General features: G+C 42.0%; 1 protein-coding gene across 1 annotated transcript in view; it reads left to right on the forward strand.

Moving 5' to 3' along the window:
- Positions 1-2,718: 2,718 nt before the first annotated feature.
- RBPMS (RNA binding protein, mRNA processing factor) overlaps positions 2,719-22,254 on the forward strand; it is a 693,723-nt gene continuing 674,187 nt past the window's right edge. Inside the window, exon 1 of the mRNA XM_069237362.1 lies at positions 2,719-3,286. Coding sequence (XP_069093463.1) covers positions 3,230-3,286 — 57 coding nt within the window. The 5' untranslated portion in view covers positions 2,719-3,229. The remainder of the gene's footprint in view (positions 3,287-22,254) is intronic.

Below are 22,254 nucleotides of genomic sequence, written 5' to 3' on the forward strand. Positions count from 1 at the left end.
ATATGCATTTAAAGGGTGTATTTCTACAGACTTGTAGGACTTTTTCCCTATCCAATTCTTTTCAGACATTGTCATATTTATGTCCAGTTCTCATCTGGCCTTAACGACTTCTAGCTGTGTACCACGACTTGCTCTCAGTTCGTTACACAATTGTCAGATTGTGTCCTGTACTCACATTGAGCAAAAGCTGTTATGCTATGTGTATAGGGGTTCATTTGCTTTGGACCCCACTTTTATCTCATTCTGTGCAATAGTCTGCCATTGATGATAAACTGGGTGGTAGGTGTATCATATGTCTATGCTAGTTCCACACAAGTGTTTGGTTTAATTGTATCATCTTCATATTATGACATTTTCCGTAAACCTTCTCAGGTGTCATTTTCTGATTTCACACTGACCTCTTCTGCATCACACCTATCATCCACACTACTTTGTCAACAATGTTTTTGTCACGGTGTAACCCTTGGCAAGAATTATGTATGTGGCAATTGTGTTGCCAAATAGTAGTGGGCTTTCTGGAATGTGCATGTGGGCAAGACTTCAGAAACCTGCAGAACGGGTTTTGAGAAAATGGCTGATGGTGTGAGGCGGGTATTGGATAGGCTGGATTTAGGAGCAGTTTTCTCATCAGTGTATGCATGTGTAATATGTGTGTATTTTTCAAGAGCCCAGCTGTTTGGGGTCGGTAAGGCTGGGTGTAGGGGTGTCGCGAAAGCACAAGTTGTTTACTTGTGGAAGCAGATTCATTTTGTAGTTTGCTGCTACTTGGCTGTTAGGGTGAAGTGTGGTGACGGCTCTCTGGTGTAATGCTACGCAGCGCATGGTTCCTACCAGTGCTAAAATGGGAATAAATACTCCAGGAACCCATTGGGGGCCAAGGTGTGGCAGACAGAAGGCGAGGGGAAAAGTCATAAAAAGTGGAGTCTAACAGTCAACATTTAGGTTTATTTTGTTAAGTATCTGCAGCAAAGAAATTGGCAACAAGAACAAATAGGACCATAAATATGGTCTGCCTGATTAATTGTTCTGAAAAGCCTGCATTTTAAAATATCTTCTGGGGTAGGGCAACTGCTGCAGAGATCTTCGCCTGTCCAGCAAATTTCAGGGGATAATAAAATTGGTTAATGCACTTACTGGCGAGATCTGTGTTTTGTCTAGGCACAGTTTTGACTCAAAGTAACATAGAGGGTTAATGTGCCCGCTGTAAAGCACATTGTTTAATATGTAGATTACAGATTTGTATTTTTGCAGGTAGGTTACTGCTTTTGACGCAGATCCCTTTGTTACTTCAGTTTCATAAATTGCAATCCTTCGAAAATAGCATGGTAAACTACAAACCGGCATCAAGCATCTGGTTGCAAACTAGAACTCATAAGTTTAGATACTCATTGTTTTTTTGTCAATCTGTTATTCTAAATTTGCAAAGCGGAGTTCCTTTGGCCTCTAATAAAATCGTTGCTACAGACAACCCCAACCACAGTGTTACATTTTAAATCCTGACTTTGCTTTTCTCCTTACCATGTACTCTTAACCTATACTGCCTACACCTATGGTTGCTATATGACTCCTACACCTTATAACGCTCATTTCCTCATGCCACATTTCCTCCACATTGATTTGCACCTTTTTATGATTTATTGTCCATGTGTGTGAGATGTAAAGCATTCTGTCACCCAACGATGGGATGAGTGGTACTCTAAAAGAATTAAATAAAAAATAAATTAGCAAGCACCATTTAAATAATTTGTGTAAATATTCATACACACAGACACATCTGCCATACTCACAATGCAAGCACATAATTACATGGGGTGGGGGTAGCAAACAAAGTTTTTAAAAAACGCCTCCAGATTACACCAGGACAAATTCAGCATATTCACCTGGGTCGGCCTGATCCTAGATCCGGCTCAGAAGAAGCTGCCAGAGCCAGGATGCATCTGGATCCCCGACATTTCCTGCACAAGGGCCTAGAAGTCATCGTGCCGGGGGTGGGTGCATGTGAGCACGGGCAGTCTGGTAGAGCAGCGGATGAAAAGGGCCTTGAAAAGTGAAAAGTCCATGTACAGTGTTGGCGCAGCACGTAGACGGCGAAGAAGGGGCACTAAGGAAGTCGAGCATACTTTACCGCCAATAAACATGGGTGGGTGGGACGGACGGAGGAACGGATGGACGGACGGATCGAGATAGATAGATCTAACATAAAACTGTAAAACATGTTTTCGTATACTGACACATAACCGCGTACACGGTGAAATTTGCCCGTGGGGAAAGACAGGCACGCATAAAACTTATTACATCACTCTCTGCAACGTAACAGTCCGTTGTAGCACCGATTGATGAATGGATGTGGAACACGGCCGTCTGTCCAAGACACGGAATGCTGAAATACCTTCTTGGGCTCGTACAGTAACAAACTACAAACTTAAGTACAAGTGTGTGAAAAGCAAAGCTTGAAGTGTTTCTTTGAATGCACTGCATATTGTGAATTTACTGATTCCTCTGCACACTAGTACTTTGACTGAAAATACTCCCTTGCTGCCAGACACGACTGCCTCACACCCCCTGCAATGACTGCTCTGCTCCCCCGCGCCTCCTTCCCCTTAACCCTACATAATTAATTGTCCTCCTTCGGCCTCTCCCTCCCTTCTCCCTCTCTGCTCTCCCTCCGCCTCCTATCCTCACCTCCTAATCCTGACCTTTTCTGGAAATCTTCAAACTCTTTTACAAGGATGTTTAAAACGTCTTGACGTATCTTGTAGTCTCCATAAGAGTAATTGGGAGTGATACGGAGCCCTCCACAGCCCCATCCCTTCCTGTCGGCGGCAGCCCCCACCCACCCACCCACTGACAGAGCTGGGAAACGGACCGAGCTGACTCCGGCTCCAGCCTCCCCGCGGTGCGCAGCAGATATCTGGACCCCGCAAACTCTGCGCCCCAATACCCGCGCCCCTTTCAGTACAGCCCTTGAACCCCCACGCGCCCTACCAACCCTGGGCGCATTTTGTGTGTTTATTGTGCGGCGGCATAACACACTCCAGTCTTAGCTGCACTCCGAGGCACTCTGATGCGGGACAGTCGCGCGGTCAGCCTCCCCTGAAGGTCTCCCTCAGCCCCCCGGTGCCTCACTCTGCCGCCGCCGGGACGAGGAGGCAAACTCTGGGATCAGTGCGAGGCGAAACCTTTGGGACGGGAAATCAAGGGAGCAGCCCGGACCGCCAAGAGGACGAAGATGAACAGCGCGGAGAAGGAGAACGCCCCCAACGAGGTCAACCTGCAGGAGCCGGAGGTAAGTTCACAGTTGTGCCTGCAGAGGGCGCAGAGAGAGGGGCGCCTCGGTGCCGGGTACCTCCAGAAGGGGACAGCTTTTACATGTAGGCACTTCTGGTGCTTCTCTGTGCTATTGTTGACTCATAGTCTGAAATGTTTATAGAGAGGGCTGGAGGGAGGAGAGGTCAACCGATAGAAAGATAAATAATGTTGGGTTGGACAGGGCAAAGTTCAGGTGAAAGTTCATGGGAGGAGGAGCGCAATACGGGCTCATCTTCAGCTGACAGCGTGCCAAGTTCACGTGTTGCCCAACATGTTGTGTTGTAACATTTGGGGGCACATTACACCGGATGTTGTGAACTTTGAAGAATGATTTATCCGAAAGCACTTTATTGGAGTTCAAGTGCTGTTTCTCTGCCTCGGCGGGACTTATTTTCTTCCCATCCCAGAATAAATAGCGCTGCGCAGCTGTGCCTCCACGCTGCGAGACGCTGCTTGCCACGTAATTCAACAAATCTTTGGGCTGCCTGAAGAATTGTAAGCGCAAATTTCAGCAGTCAGGCCGGGTTGGAGAGTTGCAAATTCTGTGCATTAGATTAATTTACGCCATCCTTCATCAACGTGAATATTTGACTAGATTGCAGTGTGAGTTCCACCTCATGTAAATATTTTACCCTGGTGCATATTTTACGCAAGCAGCAGCCCGCATTTGGGAGAAAAGCTTGGGATTCACTTCCATAGTATCTAAATGTCAATCGTTTTTTTTCCATGAAGTGTTCATTTGCCCCTTCACTTTCCACGGACTCCGGTTTTTAACAATGAATAACCAAGGTCGAGTTTGGGGGTGACTTTGGGATTTTAAAACAGACTAACAGACTGTTCACACCCCAGTTGGCTTACCTTTACCTAATCAGGTAGGAAGGTTTCCTTGCATATTATGCGACTGGGTCCTCTACCGTCGCAATGAGCTCTTCCGGGTTCTACACTACCTTTCGTAGCTCCTGAAGAAACATCAAGTCGTGCTCTTAGCTCAGCTTGGTACTCGACCGAAAACAGCTGGAACTGGGAGCCAAAGTGACTAAGAAAAGAAACAGGGGAAACCGGGCCTAAGCTGAAGTCCCTTCACAGGAAAGGGGTTGTCAGGCAGCTCTGCCTAGTTCAGGATCTCGTTGCTTTATCCCTTGAGGAGTGGTCGCCATGGCTGAGTTGGTGCTAGCCCTCTTTACCGGACAGTGACAGAAGTGTGTTGGGGCACTGTGTCATAGGAACGGATGGAAGAAGTAAGGTCTTAGTTGTACAGGAGACCGAAGAGCGGCAGACGGGTGGATGGATGTAAGCATTGACATGCGGTAGGGACTCATCTTCAGGGAGATCTCACAGTTGTTGTAAAGAAACCGTTGCCAACAAAACCTCCACCCGGCCATTGTCAACACAAATCCAACCGTATCGTTTTACTTTTGAACTGAATTTGTGATAAGGGCCTGAAAATCCTTTATTATGGAAACCCTAAGAATGGGTGGTGTCCGGGCAGAATGCAGATGACACAATTCATCTGTTTGTATTGCATAGTGTTGTAGCATTTCTGTAGCACTTTCCTAAGTCATGTTGAGGCACCCAAGTATTTTTCAGACAGGTGAATTTTTAATACTTCTTTAGGGCATGGGTGGGAGAATGGGGTTGGTTGAAATGAGATTTATGGGCACTGAGCTTTGGGGTCTTGAATAGGGTCCGGAGAGTGTGCTCCAGACTTGTTCCAGTGGCATTTACGTGCAGCTTATGCAGGATGTGTAAGAATATGAGGTTAGGACCATAAACTGCACACTCAAACCCGCCATGGTTCAGATGGAGGATTAGTTATGTCCTGATTTTGGTAAGGGCTTTATTTCTTTTCTGAATTTTCAATGGTTGGTGATGATATTTATCCTTATTGGAGTATATTCCAATATTTGATCGAAAATAAACAGACGGCTCTTTTTGAGATTCATAGACTTCAGAGTCACATTTGACACCCTCCATAGGACATTGGTATCAGCAAAGTTGCTTAGAATGGGGTAGGATACAACTCTGATAAGATTTCCTATACTCTTTCACACTGATACATTGATGGAAGTATTTACTACTGGTAAAGTCACTTGACGTTGGAACATCTTTAAAATTAAAAGGTCAAAATGGCTACTGTTTGGCCCTACATTTCTCAATTGATGTCTGAAAAATTTGCCAGTCAAAGTGAAGATATATGGAAAATATCCTTAAAGAATAATATTGCAGAATCTTGACATGTTACATACAGTATGTGTGTAACCTCGAAATTTGGAGTAAAATATCATGAAGATTACAAAAGCAGGTGGTTGCTCTAAAAGTCCAAGTGGAGAAGAATTTGATAGAGCTCGAGTGTAAATACACTACAGATTTGCCCCTTAGCAGCAAAAGATCAACCTACGCCTGGATTTTGAGAGAGGTGAAAATAAAGGAGTGAAACTTGTGGTTTGTAGTAGAATAAAAAAAGTAGAAGTAGCTATGAAGGTGTTATTAGGATTAGAATGAGTTACCACTGTTATACCATTAGTAGGAGCCTATTAATCAAAAATATTTGCCCAACTCTTTTGTAGAGCACAAATACAGGAGACACATCAGGAATTGTTGAATAGGCCTATGCTAGCAGAAGCTTAACTGTGGTAGCACTGTTTATACTCCCAGGAGCCCAAGAGTTTAGAACTGGGCTCAATTCCTGTAAACAGTAAAGAAAATTATCAGTTGATGGTTTGCACAACAAAGCCACAGCATGACCGAAGCAATCATTATTTGAGACAGCGTAAGCAATACAACAGTACTTTTGACTTTTCATGAATTTGGAAGCAGTACAATATGCAGACAATAAATTATTTGGCCAAAAGTTGTCCTTGCGTCTTCGGGAGTTTTCCTGCTTTTGGACAAATGCAAGGCCCATGGAATGCAGTTTGTAAGATTTCTACGTAATATTTTAATGTAGTAGGACAAGAACATCTTTGTACTTTCACAATCAGTTTAAACTTTTGCAGTAAGATACCTGGTACAATTTAAAACTTTTGCAGTAAGATACCTGGTAGAACTACGATCACTCTCTTTAGGCAGCAGCTTGTACATTTCAATAAAAAACGTATCACTTCTCTCGAGAAAAAAGGGATCTTTGAATTTCCAAATAAAAAGAAAAGGATGTGTGTTTTGTGAAATTATTGATGTACAACATTGACAAACTGAGTGGAGTATGCATACATTGTGTTGAAATCAGTGGTGTAACTACTACTATATTCATGTATCCTCGTTACATTACAGTCACCTCTCACACAGTCTCTTTTTATCGGGGTCACCGGATTATAAAGATTGCGGGTCGTAATTGTTGGCCACAATGCCTCACTCATTGTTCTGTGCTGCTCTTAACAGTTGTTATGTGGTCTACTATGTCTGCGGTTCTTACCAAGGTCTTTAAAGCTCATACACCTTTCATATATGTTGCATCCAATGTGTGTACCACTTTAAAACAAAAAAAAAAGAAGAAAAAAAATATTTATAGATATAAAACATTTATCATTGTTATTTTACTTGAACTATCTTAATGTGAATCCATAATTTTTAGGTCTTGCCTACAGACAGCGCAAGCTGTCTGCTGATGAAAAGACCTATTGTCATCTTACAGTGGGCTTAGAGCCCACCAATTACTTATCAAAGTCAAACTTATCAGTTGGCTTTACTTTCACTCACATTTGCTTGCTTTTCATTTGTCAGCTTGTGTGGGCATCAATTTCTGTTCTTGTGTTTGTCCTTCCCTTGGAGCATTGAAGGATTGATTACTTGTGACCTTCCAGTGCTTGCCTTTCAGACATTATTTTTTTCTTTTGTGTTAAGCACTCCTTGAGGGTGCATACGTTTTTTAGATGTCTCCTTCATGTACTTTTCTCCACCTCCCACACTCCATGTTGCTCTTCGTTACCTGTGTGCCTCTCCTCCTGCTCCACCATGTTGAACTCACCCTTCTGTACTTCTCTTGCACTTTCTCACCTGTGTGTTTGTCCCCACTCGTCCATGTTGCTCTCTCTGGCCAATTGATTCTTTCTACACCCTCGCCCTCTCAGTTGCTTCTGTCTCTCCGCCCCTGTGTTGTTGCTCTGCACTCACGCCTTTGGTTCCCCACCACTCTTTGCTTTCTGTGCTTTTTTCCTATGCCCATGTCCTCTGTGAGGATGCCCCTGTCCATTGTGGTGCTTCTACATCCGTGTGCTCTGTGATATTTCCCCAGACCAAAAAAACACTTCGGCGCTGCTTATTTTTTTATGTACTGAGCCAGCCTGTTAATTAAAAAAAGCTCTTGCGTCATTTTGTAGGTATGCACATGGGTGGTGCACAAGCCTGCATAATGGCACGGCTGCTGCATCATAGCATCTTTTTTATTTCATTTCTATAGCCATGCTGCACAGCATTGAGATTGCTGTACAGCATGGAAAACAATTGGTCCCAAAGGTGAAGCCTGTTGGCTTTGCTAGTGCTTGGTTAGGATTTCAGTCAAGCGTGTGATGTTTGCTACCCCACGGACTCCCTCAAATTGTTTATTAACAGACATTGCAAAATGAGCTGTGCAGCTTTGAAATGTATTGCTTTAGAATGTATTGCAAATAGTTTGTGATATTTACTTCATTAAAACTGGGAATCTTATATCGGTATGAGTGATTTTATATTACTGTTGAGATGAAAGTACATTCACACTCTGTGACTAACCTGGAATGAGGTGAGGACCTTCCTAAAATCCCTCAGTCTGGTTTGTTCAGAAGTCTAGTTAAGTAAGAATTCTCGGCGCTGGGGTCAAATCAGACTGGGTGTGCATACTCAAAGATTTTACCATGATTATCTGTGAGTTACTCTTGTAGTACTCCTTGCTTTTAACTTAGTTCCAGAAGTAAGCAAGGATTACTCCCAAACTCCAGAAGTTCTCCTGGGTGTCTCCTGAAATTCAAGAGTAAGCCAGAAGTACTTCAGGAGTAAATCACAGCTAAGTCTTTGTAACTCTGGCCTATAATGCTTGGCCTCCTACAGCGGAAAGTTAGAATTGCTCTGGAATAGTTGTGTGTTCTTCTTCACAACAAAATATTCATGGCCCTGATGACATACATTTGTGGCTGAGACTTGATGCTGTCCTCAGCACGCAATAACTCCTCCCAAGGTCCTTCAGGTGTGTTACCCTGGTCACTGAGTTGCAGCGTAAGTCGGATCCAGCATTTTGCGCTTTGTAGAGCGGGGGGGGGCACAAGTTCTGGCACAACTCTCCATAAGTCCCTGGAACAGACCATTGGTGTAGTAAATCTTGTTTTAACAGTTATCTCATGAAGTATTTCTCAATTTTAGCAGGGAAAGGCCCAAACCTTCATTGTTTCTGCATTTTTTAATTATATTTGTAGGCCTTCTAACAGGAGTGCTGTACATAGCATCAAGTGGTACGAAAGAGTATTTGCAGTTGACGTCGTTATGTAAACGTAGATTAATGGTACACAACGGTGTTAACGGGGAGATCAGAACATGGGCATATAATCAAGATTTTTAACTATTAGTGCTAGTCCAGTTTTGGGGTCATTTGGCAGCAGTTCTAAAGCAGCCTGTCTGTGTTTTGTTTTTCCATTTGCTTTACACATGCATGAGTCCTGTGCTATTTCCCAACCTCCGTTCATTAACGTATGAATTGATATATAGTATTAATGAGCTACCCTTGCTAATAAATACTGTGCCCAGAGATGAGATATGCTTTAGCTGCTAGGACATAAGCAAACCAGAATTTTCTGAAACACTTAGGTGCTGATCACGACAGGCAGGTTAATTGCACCGTGGACCCAAACTATTGTCTGCGTACTAATGGGTATTATATTATGTATGCAGAAATGCAGGTGTTTGCAATTATTGTCCATGGAATGTTTGCATTAATTATGCCCCTCTTTTGTTCCTAAACATTTTGCACCCGATTGCTACTCAGGCGCTAATGCAGGTGCAAACTGCACCCCTGTTAATTAGTATTTTTGCGGGGTACGAAATTAACGGATGTGCAATTTCCACTTTATTTTAAGTACCAAACGTCCGAATGAGGGATAACGCGCCTATTGCACGTGTTGTCTCCCGTTCAGAGGTGTGCAAAAATGGCAGCGTGCGCTGCGTGTCCTCCCCGTTTGCGACAGTTTACAACTGCCCAGTATGATCCCAATTTGTAATCCGGATTCGGGCACAAATTCGATTTTACACTGAAGCAGAATTACCGGCCCACGTGTAATTAGGACCTTGGTGCTGTCACATTCCGGCTGATTGCCGCTATGACGCACAGCAGAACAGCAAACCTTTTCTTGAAACGTTCAGTTAGGAATAATAAGAACATATGAGGGTAGGGCAGCGTGTAGAGATCAGTAAGAATCTTTCTTGTGTGGTAGTAATTATATTTTTAAGATAGTTGGGTGAGCCTGTGTACACGCACAGAATTCCTTTCGTAGCTATTTCTAGTTGAGCACTCGATGCACCAGGGAAAAAACAATGCGCGTCTGCGAAATTCATAAAGCAATGGAAGAACTGTAACGTGGTGTGCTATCATTCATTCATGGTTTATGTAAACAGGGCGGTCAAGTCTACATTTTCCATGTTCATACTCCGTGAAATCTATCTTGAACTCCCCACCATGCTTATGTTGTGTCAAGAAGTGTTTTCCCTCGAATTTCCTATATCCAGGGGCTCCTAAAAACTGCTGCGAGTCACACCCACTGTGCGAGTCAGATTACTGTCTGGTCTAGAGAGGCAGGACACATCTCTCGTGCCAGGTGGGATTTACATTGGCTTAAAATGGTGAACAGAATTGAGGTGAGGTGTCCATTCTTTTTCTTAAGTTTCAAGTGTATGACGCTTCCATCATTCGTGGTGGACATGTTGTATTGTATACTTACTTCCAGAAGCTTGAGGTCAGCCTTTTTATGCCATTAGCTTCTTTTGCCTTGGAAGCCTCAGTCAGTGGCCTGCACCATTGCCAATGACTTCTTGAAACACCTCAGAGGAGTATTTGAAGTCACAGTTTTTTCAATTGGATGATTAGGTGTGTCCTTCTGCCTCCACCCACTGCAGGAGGGACTCTTTACAATATGGGACCAGCCCAATTTCACTGAAAGCGAGCGCTGACAAAGAAATATGAAAAGTGGATGCCAAAGAAAAGAAAGCAACAATTTTTTCTGGAACATCCATTTTTAGATTACTTTTTTCTGTGTTTGCTCCCCAGTGTACAAACAAGCATTTGCAAAGACAGCTACACACATACAAATGTCAGATCCATAGCTTTGGCAATGCATGCTGAATGTGTGTCTTTAATTCAGCTCCACCTACCTTTCGGGCAGAAGGAGAGGAAGCTCACTGATAAAATGTGACAAAGTACCTTTATGCCGTTTCTTCCCACTGACTTAATATGGTGGGTGGAAGAAGCGTTTTCAAACAGGAAGCTCAGTTATGGAACTCATTACCCAACAAACTGAACCGGAAGGAATCGCTCAAGAAATTTAAATCTGTACATGATGTTTGAATGTAAACGTGTTAATCCCACATGGAAGAAAATTGCTACCAACATAGAAGATGTTCTTCATGTGACGTTAGACCCAGTGTGTGTATATCTATGCACACCCAATGCAAGATTTCTCAATTTGATGTTCCTTGATTTATTCTGTGCACTTGGAATTAAAACAATCCTCACTAACTGGAAATGAACACTAAGCTTCCTATACACACATGGCTGGCTTTGTTTTACACAAAATGAAGATAACATTGCCTTGAAGCACTTAGGTATAATTTCCAGCAAAATCCCCCTGTAAAATAAAGTGGACCTCTTTCTGCAGTTGGTGAAACCACCATGAGTATCTTTCTCCTTGGATATGGCTTCTCTCCTTCTTCTGTATCACAATATTAACTTGCCGCAATGTCTTAGCCTTACATGCCTGACCTAAAATAAGATATGCACTATCTCATAGCATATTACCTTCATGTTTAATCCTTATTTTTTCTTATATGTCCCTTGTTTGTATTTAACATATGTACATATTCCAACCACAAAAACCTGACATTTTGCTAAGATTCAACCTTGTTCTCCCAGAAATAGAATAGGATGATATTGAAGTAGAAGTTTCATAGATGCTTATGATAATTTGTTGTTTTCCTCAATGCCTTATATGAATCTTGTGGCTTGACAACACCGATATTTTTCTTTCTCTTGCTTGAGATTATATGTAGAATCGAGAAATATCCCATAAGTTTATGTTTTGTTTATTAAAAAAAAAAAAAAAACTGATTGAGAAAAGAAAAGGAAATCGAGACCTATGTATGAAGAGCACTAACATCATCATTGTCAGCTTTACGGCTGATCCCTTTGGAGCTCTCTGTCTCTGATCCTTTGTTTCAGGTGCTCTGCAAATATTATAAAGGCCTGAAAGACCACCTCCTCCCCAAACCTATAAAGCACAGTGTTCCTAACAATTACCATTGCATCCTCCTGACTCGTTTAGGAACACTGCTTTTTTGCACATTGGTAAAGTGCTAACATGATTCTCAGATCCATGATAACTACCACAGGTCTATGCAGTTCTCTGCCACCACAATACATTTCACTTCTGGGATTCCCTTACACAATTTCTGTTTTTTCAGCGGGAGTGTTACTTCTGGCTCGGCTGAGGCCTGGGAGAATATAGGCCTTAACTGTGTGGCTGATTTATTCCAGGATAGTGCCCTAATCCCTTTCCACCCACTGGGTGAGCAATTGTGCATCCCACCTGGCCAGTTTTTGACGCACTGAGGCCTCATCTCAGGTCTAGGTAAATTATGGGATATAGTTGATACAAAGCCCCACATTCATTCTTTACTCCACACTCTGTATACTATGAGAGTGGACAGGAGGGTAATTTCTTGCCTTGAGAGAGCTATTTCCAATCAGCCTGCATCTCTTTTGCGAGGGATTTGCACAAAATGGGAGACAGACATAGGTTGTTCACACTAAAAGAGTGGAATGTACTACTTTCCCATCACAAGAAGATTTCTTGAAATGGCAGATTCTGGTGCATCTAATTTAACATTCTCCACTTCGCTTATCTAACCTCTGCCCACCTGAGTGAAATTGATATCACTGTTACCTCAGATTGAGATTGGTCTAAGAGAATACATCAAACATATGTTCTAGGATCGCACAGTTGTATGTATTTATTGGGCTGAAGTTAACACTGCCCTCATATCCACTACTGGTCACCAGGACCTGCTTAAACTAAAAGATCTTTGAGCCTAGCTTTTCTTTCAGTGTGGCACCTAATAACTAGGCATTGGGAGGCATCCTCTCCACCTGGGATCTCCCTCTGGCACGCTGCTGTGCTCCAATGGGCTGAAGGTGAATCCGTGTACCTTAGGAGGAAAGAGACTAGAGGGCTAAGACAACACCTGATCGCAGCTATGTGGGATAAATTGACCCTTTTTTCAAGCAGTGCCTCAAATTCGAAGCTAGTCCTCAAAAGACTGGATAATACGCATTCCCCCAGCTCTGTTACACCTGTTTGACCATTTAGAAGATGTGAAATCCCGCCTGCTGCTTCCCTACCCGCAACCCTAATGCATAGCCTAGTTTGCAGATGGCTACCCCTCGACAACTAGCAAAGGGCCCTGTTCGGTTGATATCTGATTGGCTATCTCCTTGGAAGTACTGATTACTTAACCTATTTGCTTCTGCTTAGACCAGGCTCATTACTGTTCATTGTTGTTCTGTTTTCAGGTACTATACCTACTTGTCGTGGTAGCTTTGATTAAATGCTGGGGATTTTTAGATGTCTTGACTAGCCTTCTTCTGAATACCGATGCATGCAGCCAGCGGCATCCCTATGGTTATAATAAACCAATGTGCATTTGCTTGCTTACTTTGAAAAACCAATACATTTTTTATAAAAAACATGATTCTCAGTTTAAATCCCCTTACCCATTTACCTTTCCACTACTTATGTTTTAATAAAGCAGTAGCAGGTCAACCGCAATCCTACAACAGCTTCATACACTTATACCAATCAGTCTTCCATTCAAGATACAGTAGAGAAATAGCATTAATCCAAGTAGACGACAAAGCCCTTCCATCACCAACAAAGAGCACCACATCTCATTGTGCTTGTCATTTTTAACTCAGTTGACCACTAGTGCCGACGAACAGCAGTCTGTTTCTGCTTGAGCAACCCTTCGACTCTTTCTGTTCATTAATTTCATACAGGGAGTGCAGAATTATTAGGCAAATTAGTATTTTGACCACATCATCCTCTTCATGCATGTTGTCTTACTCCAAGCTGTATAGGCTCGAAAGCCTACTACCAATTAAGCATATTAGGTGATGTGCATCTCTGTAATGAGAAGGGGTGTGGTCTAATGACATCAACACCCTATATCAGGTGTGCATAATTATTAGGCAACTTCCTTTCCTTTGGCAAAATGGGTCAAAAGAAGGACTTGACAGGCTCAGAAAAGTAAAAAATAGTGAGATATCTTGCAGAGGGATGCAGCACTCTTAAAATTGCAAAGCTTCTGAAGCATGATCATCGAACAATCAAGCGTTTCATTCAAAATAGTCAACAGGGTCGCAAGAAGCGTGTGGAAAAACCAAGGCGCAAAATAACTGCCCATGAACTGAGAAAAGTCAAGCGTGCAGCTGCCACGATGCCACTTGCCACCAGTTTGGCCATATTTCAGAGCTGCAACATCACTGGAGTGCCCAAAAGCACAAGTTGTGCAATACTCAGAGACATGGCCAAGGTAAGAAAGGCTGAAAGACGACCACCACTGAACAAGACACACAAGCTGAAACGTCAAGACTGGGCCAAGAAATATCTCAAGACTGATTTTTCTTAGGTTTTATGGACTGATGAAATGAGAGTGAGTCTTGATGGGCCAGATGGATGGGCCCGTGACTGGATTGGTAAAGGGCAGAGAGCTCCAGTCCGACTCAGACGCCAGCAAGGTGGAGGTGGAGTACTGGTTTGGGCTGGTATCATCAAAGATGAGCTTGTGGGGCCTTTTCGGGTTGAGGATGGAGTCAAGCTCAACTCCCAGTCCTACTGCCAGTTCCTGGAAGACACCTTCTTCAAGCAGTGGTACAGGAAGAAGTCTGCATCCTTCAAGAAAAACATGATTTTCATGCAGGACAATGCTCCATCACACGCGTCCAAGTACTCCACAGCGTGGCTGGCAAGAAAGGGTATATAAGAAGGAAATCTAATGACATGGCCTCCTTGTTCACCTGATCTGAACCCCATTGAGAACCTGTGGTCCATCATCAAATGTGAGATTTACAAGGAGGGAAAACAGTACACCTCTCTGAACATTGTCTGGGAGGCTGTGGTTGCTGCTGCACGCAATGTTGATGGTGAACAGATCAAAACACTGACAGAATCCATGGATGGCAGGCTTTTGAGTGTCCTTGCAAGGAAAGGTGGCTATATTGGTCACTGATTTGTTATTGTTTTGTTTTTGAATGTCAGAAATGTATATTTGTGAATGTTGAGATGTTATATTGGTTTCACTGGTAATAATAAATAATTGAAATGGGTATATATTTGTTTTTTGTTAAGTTGCCTAATAATTATGCACAGTAATAGTCACCTGCACACACAGATATCCCCCTAACATAGCTAAAACTAATAACAAACTAAAAACTACTTCCAAAAATATTCAGCTTTGATATTAATGTGTTTTTTGGGTTCATTGAGAACATGGTTGTTGTTCAATAATAAAATTAATCCTCAAAAATACAACTTGCCTAATAATTCTGCACTCCCTGTAGATCTAGTAGGTCACTTTTAGCTATTCGACATGAACCTTCAGGGTTTTATCGTAACCACAAACTCAATACTTATGTGACCAAAAAGGAACCATCAGCCTAGCAAACCTTACCACTCCCAGCTGCCTTTAACAGCACTGTTCAAGTGCTTGTGCTCCCACACATTGCAGAAGGGTGCACCCTATTGAATGGCATACAGTGCTTCACACTCACCCCTCTGACAAATGTCCTACACAGTGCCCCCACCTAATCACCAACCACAGACTTTCTGTAACTTCACCCCCATCTTCACTGATCTCTATCGGCTTATCCTACCTTCTCACAGCAAATTTAAAATCCTTTCCCACACTGCCGAACGGGACTCATTTGCCGACATTGGTGCAGCCTCAGGTGGTAAAGGAGCAATTCACAGTCTCATCATTTGTCTGGAAAACCAAATGACTTGAGGGCAGAAATTTTCTTACAACATGCCTAAGCTATGTGATGACATGCGCCTACTTTTAGGACTTCCCACATCCATCTTCCAATACAGGAGGAATATGAAAACATTATTGTTCTTGCCTTTTCTGCCATCCCACCATCTGCTATAGGTTTCACCCAGAAAATGCTATCTTCTCCGCACCGTCAGGTAAAGCAATTTCTCAACTAAAATTTTGCAAATCTTTTGAGCCCCTTTAATAATGTATTGTGCCGAATAATTGAATTTTAAATTAAAAGACAATAGCATAATCATGGGGTCAACGTAAACCTTTGAAAATGTACCCTGATTAATGTATCCTGACCACCTCATTTCCCTGTATCTCACAGACATCTGGTATATACAGCTCTCTGTGGCAAAACTATGGCCACTTTCAGTACCAAACACCTTAGTTAAAATAATAAATATAAATGAGTGACGTCAATATATTGTTTTTAAAGCATGAACATAAATGGAGCATGGCAAACATCCAATTCTATTATTTAGATCAGATAAAGCCACCAGGAGGACTAAATTCAGTCCAGATTTTCAGGATATCCATGTAAGGTAAATTTGCATACAGTGAGGATCATTGATAAACTGCATTTTGTAGTACATAAAATAGTACTATAGTAGTACTACTTACTACAAAATGCTGTTCCCAAACCTATGGGTGGACCCCCCCACCCCTCTTTTCTGTGCGGAGATCTTAGACACTGTGGTGGAGATCTCCACCCCGTAGGTGTATGTTCATGGAGTAAATGAGTTATTCACAAAAATACATTTCTGAAGTTACTACAGCTGTAAAGTTGTCAAAACAGGTCTATATGTACTCCAACCCATTCTTCGAATACGTCAAGGACCACAAGTAGCTAATCACAAGTATTGTGACACACTCCCTTAGAATAAAGCAGGTGCAACAAAATAATAGCCAATATGAAATAATCTTAAACAAATTAAATTATTTGACATGTAAATTACATATATGTATATATATATGTTTTAATCATTATTTTATTGTTTTATTAGTAACTTTACACTCATAAATCCTCTTGTAATTGGCTCAACAACCTGTTGTGAGGGGGTAGAGACATATAAATCTACACCTACTTATAAATCTATGCTCAGAAATGGTGAGTAGCAAAAAAGTGTATATTCTGTCTAGGTGTAAGAATAGTTATGAGTAAATATATTTGTGGCTTAAACATATTAACATGATGATTATCCTAGAAATCTGACATGGATTAGTTGCTCCAGGAACTATATTAGCCCTGCTCGTTTTAGATGCACTGTTTGGTAGCGCCTAACTGCAATACCTCTGCAGTCCTAAGTAAAACTTTGAGTTTTGCTGCCAACTACAGTCCAGTAGAAGTGGTGGTAGTTGAGGCTGAGATGGAATAAAAGGTAAAGGTGAAAATGTTATGGCAGAACAATGTCATTTAAAACAAAGGGAAGGTTGACATGGTAGGAGAGCATGGGATAGTGCTTAGTTTGTGCCTGTTGTTGCAGATGGGGGACAATGACACTCACTTTTGCCAACTGGACTTATTTTTTACCATCAGACTTTGACCCAGACCAAGAAAGACAAAAGTGGAAAAGAGAGAGAATAGAAAGATAGGAATAAAGGACAAAGAGAGAACGGGGTGTGAAAAAATGACAACATCGAGATAACAAGATAGGAAGCATCTGGTGACAGAAGTAAAATGCATGAGGTGGAATAAAGAAAAGAGAGCCTTGGAATTTGGCAACCCCAGCATTTGGCAGCACCAGTGGCGTCCTCCTAACAGCCACACTGTTGTGCAAAACGTGCTCATTACTGTAGTTATGCGTTGTGTTTTAATTTCCTTTGTTGGATTTCGATGTCCATTTATGTGACTTCAGAAGTGGTGGGATTGGGCGGGTCCAATGTTTAGCATCAGGTAGCTAATCAAGATGAGATCATTCATTATATTTTTTCATTGGTTACACCTAGATGCTCGTCACTCATTTCTATTAGATGAAGTGCAATGGAAGGACGATTCCCACCTCCAGTCAATGGAGCTGAATCTCATTTGGTGCACATTTTGGGGTTATCACAAGGAGGTGCAATTTAGTTTGTCGCGTTTTGCTGTGTATTCGGGTTAACTTCGAGATAACATTTAAACGTTTATTGAAGAATGTTCTATTTATCGGTCTAACCTCACCAACAGTCCTCGCTATGCCATCTGTGAGATAATTTCTGGAGAGGCTTTTTTTACCCATTTTGGAATCATGCAGTGGAAGGCCTCTGAAAGGGATTCAGATAAAATGTCCCACCATGTCAACAAGTAGCACTATGGTCACATGGAAAACATTTTCAATGTTCGCCTTTTATTGCGGGTGAGCATTTTAGTTATACCAAACATATTTTAGCAGCTTTTGGATTCCAGCCAGAAATCATGTTTTAGTGGCTTTTCCATAAATGTTGCCTTATCTCCACATAACTGATGTCTTCCTCATTGCTTATTATCTCCAGATGTAGGAGAGCTCGGTGCCTGGTGCTCTGTAGACTCGTACCAAGAGTGTCTGTCCCTACAAAAATATGCCTGGAATGCATATTTCATCCCAGAGCTGAATTTTTTTAAACAAATATTACTCATTTGGAAAGGTTCTCATAGACCTAGTTTTGCAAAAGAAAAAAACTGCTGAATAAAGAGAATTACAATATTTGTATTTGCTAACTCCAACATGGATCTTAAATTCATGTGCACACTTTAGTTCCAGTGCTAAGGGTGTGCGAAATTCCTGTAACTTACTTTTGAATAATAACGCAAAGTTTCAGAAAAATTGTGCATAATTACATGAAATGCAAATCTGGAATGTAGTGCTTTCTTTCAGCGGGCAACGCATCATTAGTCCACACATTTTACACTACAAGAAGCTCAAAAAACACAAGTGCTGCGAAGAGTAGCCTCTCACTTCTGGTCATTTGCATTGTTCCAGCGCGCCTGCAATAGGATTTCTACTCAAATGACAGTGGATAATAGCTTACTCTTAAATGTAACAATTGAGACATGCTCAATGGGGTAGGTTCAGAAAACTTTACAGAAGCCTACGCTTGCAATGTTGAGGGATTTGCAGCTTTGCTAAAAAAAATCACCAGGATTCTACTTCAAAATCTGTTCTTAACATGGACTTTTTTGAGTATCGGAAAGGATTGTCCACGGGGTACACAATTCACTTGAGTAGCTTGATCAATTTTATGCATTGGCTCATGAAACTTTTTAAAACTAGTTTTACTAAATTCTTTGTGTAGAAACTTCATCCCCACTTTTGGGAGCAGGACGGGTCTGCCGTCTTCCCTTTCCCACCATTAAAGCGCACTTCTTCAAACTATTTTGGAGCAAATCTGTGAGCATTGCTTGTATGAGAAAAACTGCAGTGCAGAATATTTGTGAATGCCCCCAATCATACGAGATTGTTAGTGTTGAATTATGAATTTTTGTCTGTAGAAAATATGATATTCTTCAGTGCTTAATTTGTGCTTGTTGCTTCCGGTGCGGAGCACCGACACTTATTTTTTAGGGCCGGCACTTATTTTCTGCCTCAAGCATTTGCTCCGAGCAAAAGACACTTATGGGAAAGACGCAGGAAGAGAAAAACGAAAAAGCGTCACTAATGGAGAAAAGAGAAAACTGCAAAAGTGAACTGAAGGGGCGGGAAGCAGCTGTAAATGGATTGAAGAGGCCCGAGATGGCTTCAGGATTACGCTGCCTCAGTATTCCGTGCTCGCACATTTAATTACAGCAGCTGCGTGTTTAAGAGAAGGACTTTGAGCACCAGCACGTTTTAATTTACAAATTAAGCACTGGTATTCCTGCAGATTTTCTTCAGTCAAAAGTTCCTTCTGTTGGTATAAATCTCCACAGATCCACATTTGGTGAATCCAAACCTGGCTATCCCTTATTAAGGTCCATGCCCTTAGGGATTTTTCTGCACACCAAAGTTGAAGTGACGTCCCCATGAATAGGACCCCAAAATTATGCATGTCTGTCATATAACTGCACCTTTCTCCTACATTCATGGTGTGAACAAAGGGAACATGTATTAACAGTTTGGGATGAGTTTGCACAACAAAAGTAACTAAAACCAGCATAAAGTGTTGTGTTTAGATTTCATTTCCATCGCAAATCCTGATTTGCTTTCAAACGTTGCCTAATATAACAAAGTGCCGCGTTATGTGTTTAGCTACTTTATGTCATGTCGTCCCATGGGTGGTAATTGGGCGTTTCCAATGCATTTTGATGTAAAGCTCTCTGGATTAAAAAAAAGTAGACAGACCTTTGCACCAGATTTATGCCTCCTCGAGGCAAGTGTAAGGTTTGAGAAATGGTTTTGTTTTCTTAAAACATTTCAAGCTTTGCTGGGTGTACTGCACTCTACAGCACACAAAGTGGGACAAGTATTAAACCAGTTGCGTAACCAAGCCCTCCCCCATCTCCCCCTACCCCGCAGCCCTTGTGGTGCAGGGAGCCCCGAGCTCCAGGGAGCCCCCTCAGCACAGTACACTGGCCTGGGACCTCCTGAGTGAGTTCAGAGAGCCCCCCCCCCCTCTCAGGTTTCCTTACGCCTCTGTATTAAACTATGCCAAAGCATAGTTTTGCACTGAAAAGGTTTCCTACCATTACAAAACCTATTATTGACATCACACACACACACCCTTGCACTATGGTACAAGGGTGTGTGTATTGGCACAAGGCAGCCAAAAGTGCGTCAAAGCAACAGAAGAAAAAAACTGTGCCAAATCTTAGTAGCTATGGCTCTGTTTTTCCTTCCTCCCTTTGAAAGTTCACAGACAGGAACTTTGGTTGCTGTGCTGCATTGTGTCACAATTAAGTACATTTCTCCCAAAGTGTGTAGGAATTCTGAAAGATGCCATTGTGCGTGAATTCCTGCACGTTTTCCTCTCAAACACTATCAACATTTTCAAATGTAGTTGTGGCAATCTAGGTGTTGAGTCAATTGACTCTACAGTCGTGAGAATTTTGACAAGCAAATTCCTAACTCTAAACCGACAAGTTTTCTGCCAGTGAAAATAAAATGCAACAACTTTATTATTAATTTCTTTTTTCATCACATGAGAAATATTTTTCAAAAAGCAGAAACCTCTTCCTTACTTACAGTGCCATGAAGCAGTAGCTGTTTGTTTGTTTATTGCGTCCAGTTAACAAACTCCCTGCAACTTTTGCAGGAACTAACTTTAGCTCCCACATTATGAGTTACACAACACTAGCAGGGTGCAAACTCTGCAACAAATTAGTGTTACTGTGCAGTAGCACCCAGCCACTACTGAGCAATTATGAGTTAATCCCCCAGAATGTGGAATAACTGTTCTGACCAAGTTTTTCCAGGTGGAATGCCACACGGAGTTCGCTGTGCCAGGGGAATTAACACCCAACTGTGCCACCTACATTGGGCAGGTGGTAATTGTGAACTGAATGGCCTGTGCTGACCTCAGGTGGCCTTCTCGAAAAACATGCTTGGACAGGGATGGGGACAGAAGCTGCTCTTTCAGCCAAAGCAGGATATGATTTTACTGGCAGGTAAAATCAGTCTGATGTTTCTGTGTGAACAGTGGGCCAGTAATGATTAGGACCAACAGTATAGCACCCGGGGATACTGCTTTGTCTAACTCATAATTAATTAGCAAATGATAATTTGGGGCATATTGGGAAAAACCCAAAAGCTATTCATTCATTTATGAGGATGTACTACCTTCCCAGTGGCCAACTTGCCCCTTTCTGGGAACCACCACAATCCCTAAACTTAGTGCTAAAAATGCCATCCAGGTCTGCAGAATTCCACTGAATTTGACAAAATTTACTGGCATTCAAATTGTTATCAAGAAAACCCTTTCACTAAACCCAGTGACAAAATGGGGTGCTTGGGCCATTGCCCCACCCTGCGTTGTGCCTTCATGATATATGTTTTACATTTAAAGTGAGTGAGTAAAACGCATTGCTAATGTTTGTGAATAGCCACAAGGTTGTGACTTTGTGGGTCTTTACAATATTGGCAACACCAGCCCTTAATTCGCACCTCATTGTAGTGTCTGCACTTCACACTTCCGACTGTGGGAATCTGGCTCATTTGGGAGGTCCATCTGCAGCCCTAAGTATCCACAAATCCTGATTCTGCAAGTCAAGTTGTCAGTTGCTGATGCAGATGCCTTCGGGTGACCACCTGGCATTGTGTCAAATTCTGTGCAGAACTGTATAAATTCAGCATGAAGGGTCTAACTTCAGGAAAACAAATCAGGACGACTTTTTTCGAGTACACCTGAGAAGAATGCCATGCCTCATTACTCGTGGATTTATTTACTATTTTTTATATTGCACTGTTTATTCACTATGCTCTCTATGTGATTGCCTATAAGTAGGTTACAGTCAGGTTGCACACTACGTCCTAGTTCAATTATAAATTACCCCTACCCATATCTCCCTAATATTTCTTGAAGAAAAGCAAACAGCAGAAAAACGTTGATTGTATTTCCAAACATTTTAAAACACATGGCAAAAAGTTTGGCAAACATTAAGGTAAGTGACTTTTTCAGCTTCTTCTAGTGAAGACAAGTTGAACAAAAGCATCTGTCTCACTTCACCTTCTACTAGATGTCGAACCTAAAAATATGGTGATAGAAAAGGAGCATATACAATAAATTGAAAATTCTTGTGGGTACCCCATA

The sequence above is a fragment of the Pleurodeles waltl genome, chromosome 1_2 (assembly GCF_031143425.1).
Source record: "Pleurodeles waltl isolate 20211129_DDA chromosome 1_2, aPleWal1.hap1.20221129, whole genome shotgun sequence".
NCBI classification, from domain to species: Eukaryota; Metazoa; Chordata; class Amphibia; order Caudata; family Salamandridae; genus Pleurodeles; species Pleurodeles waltl.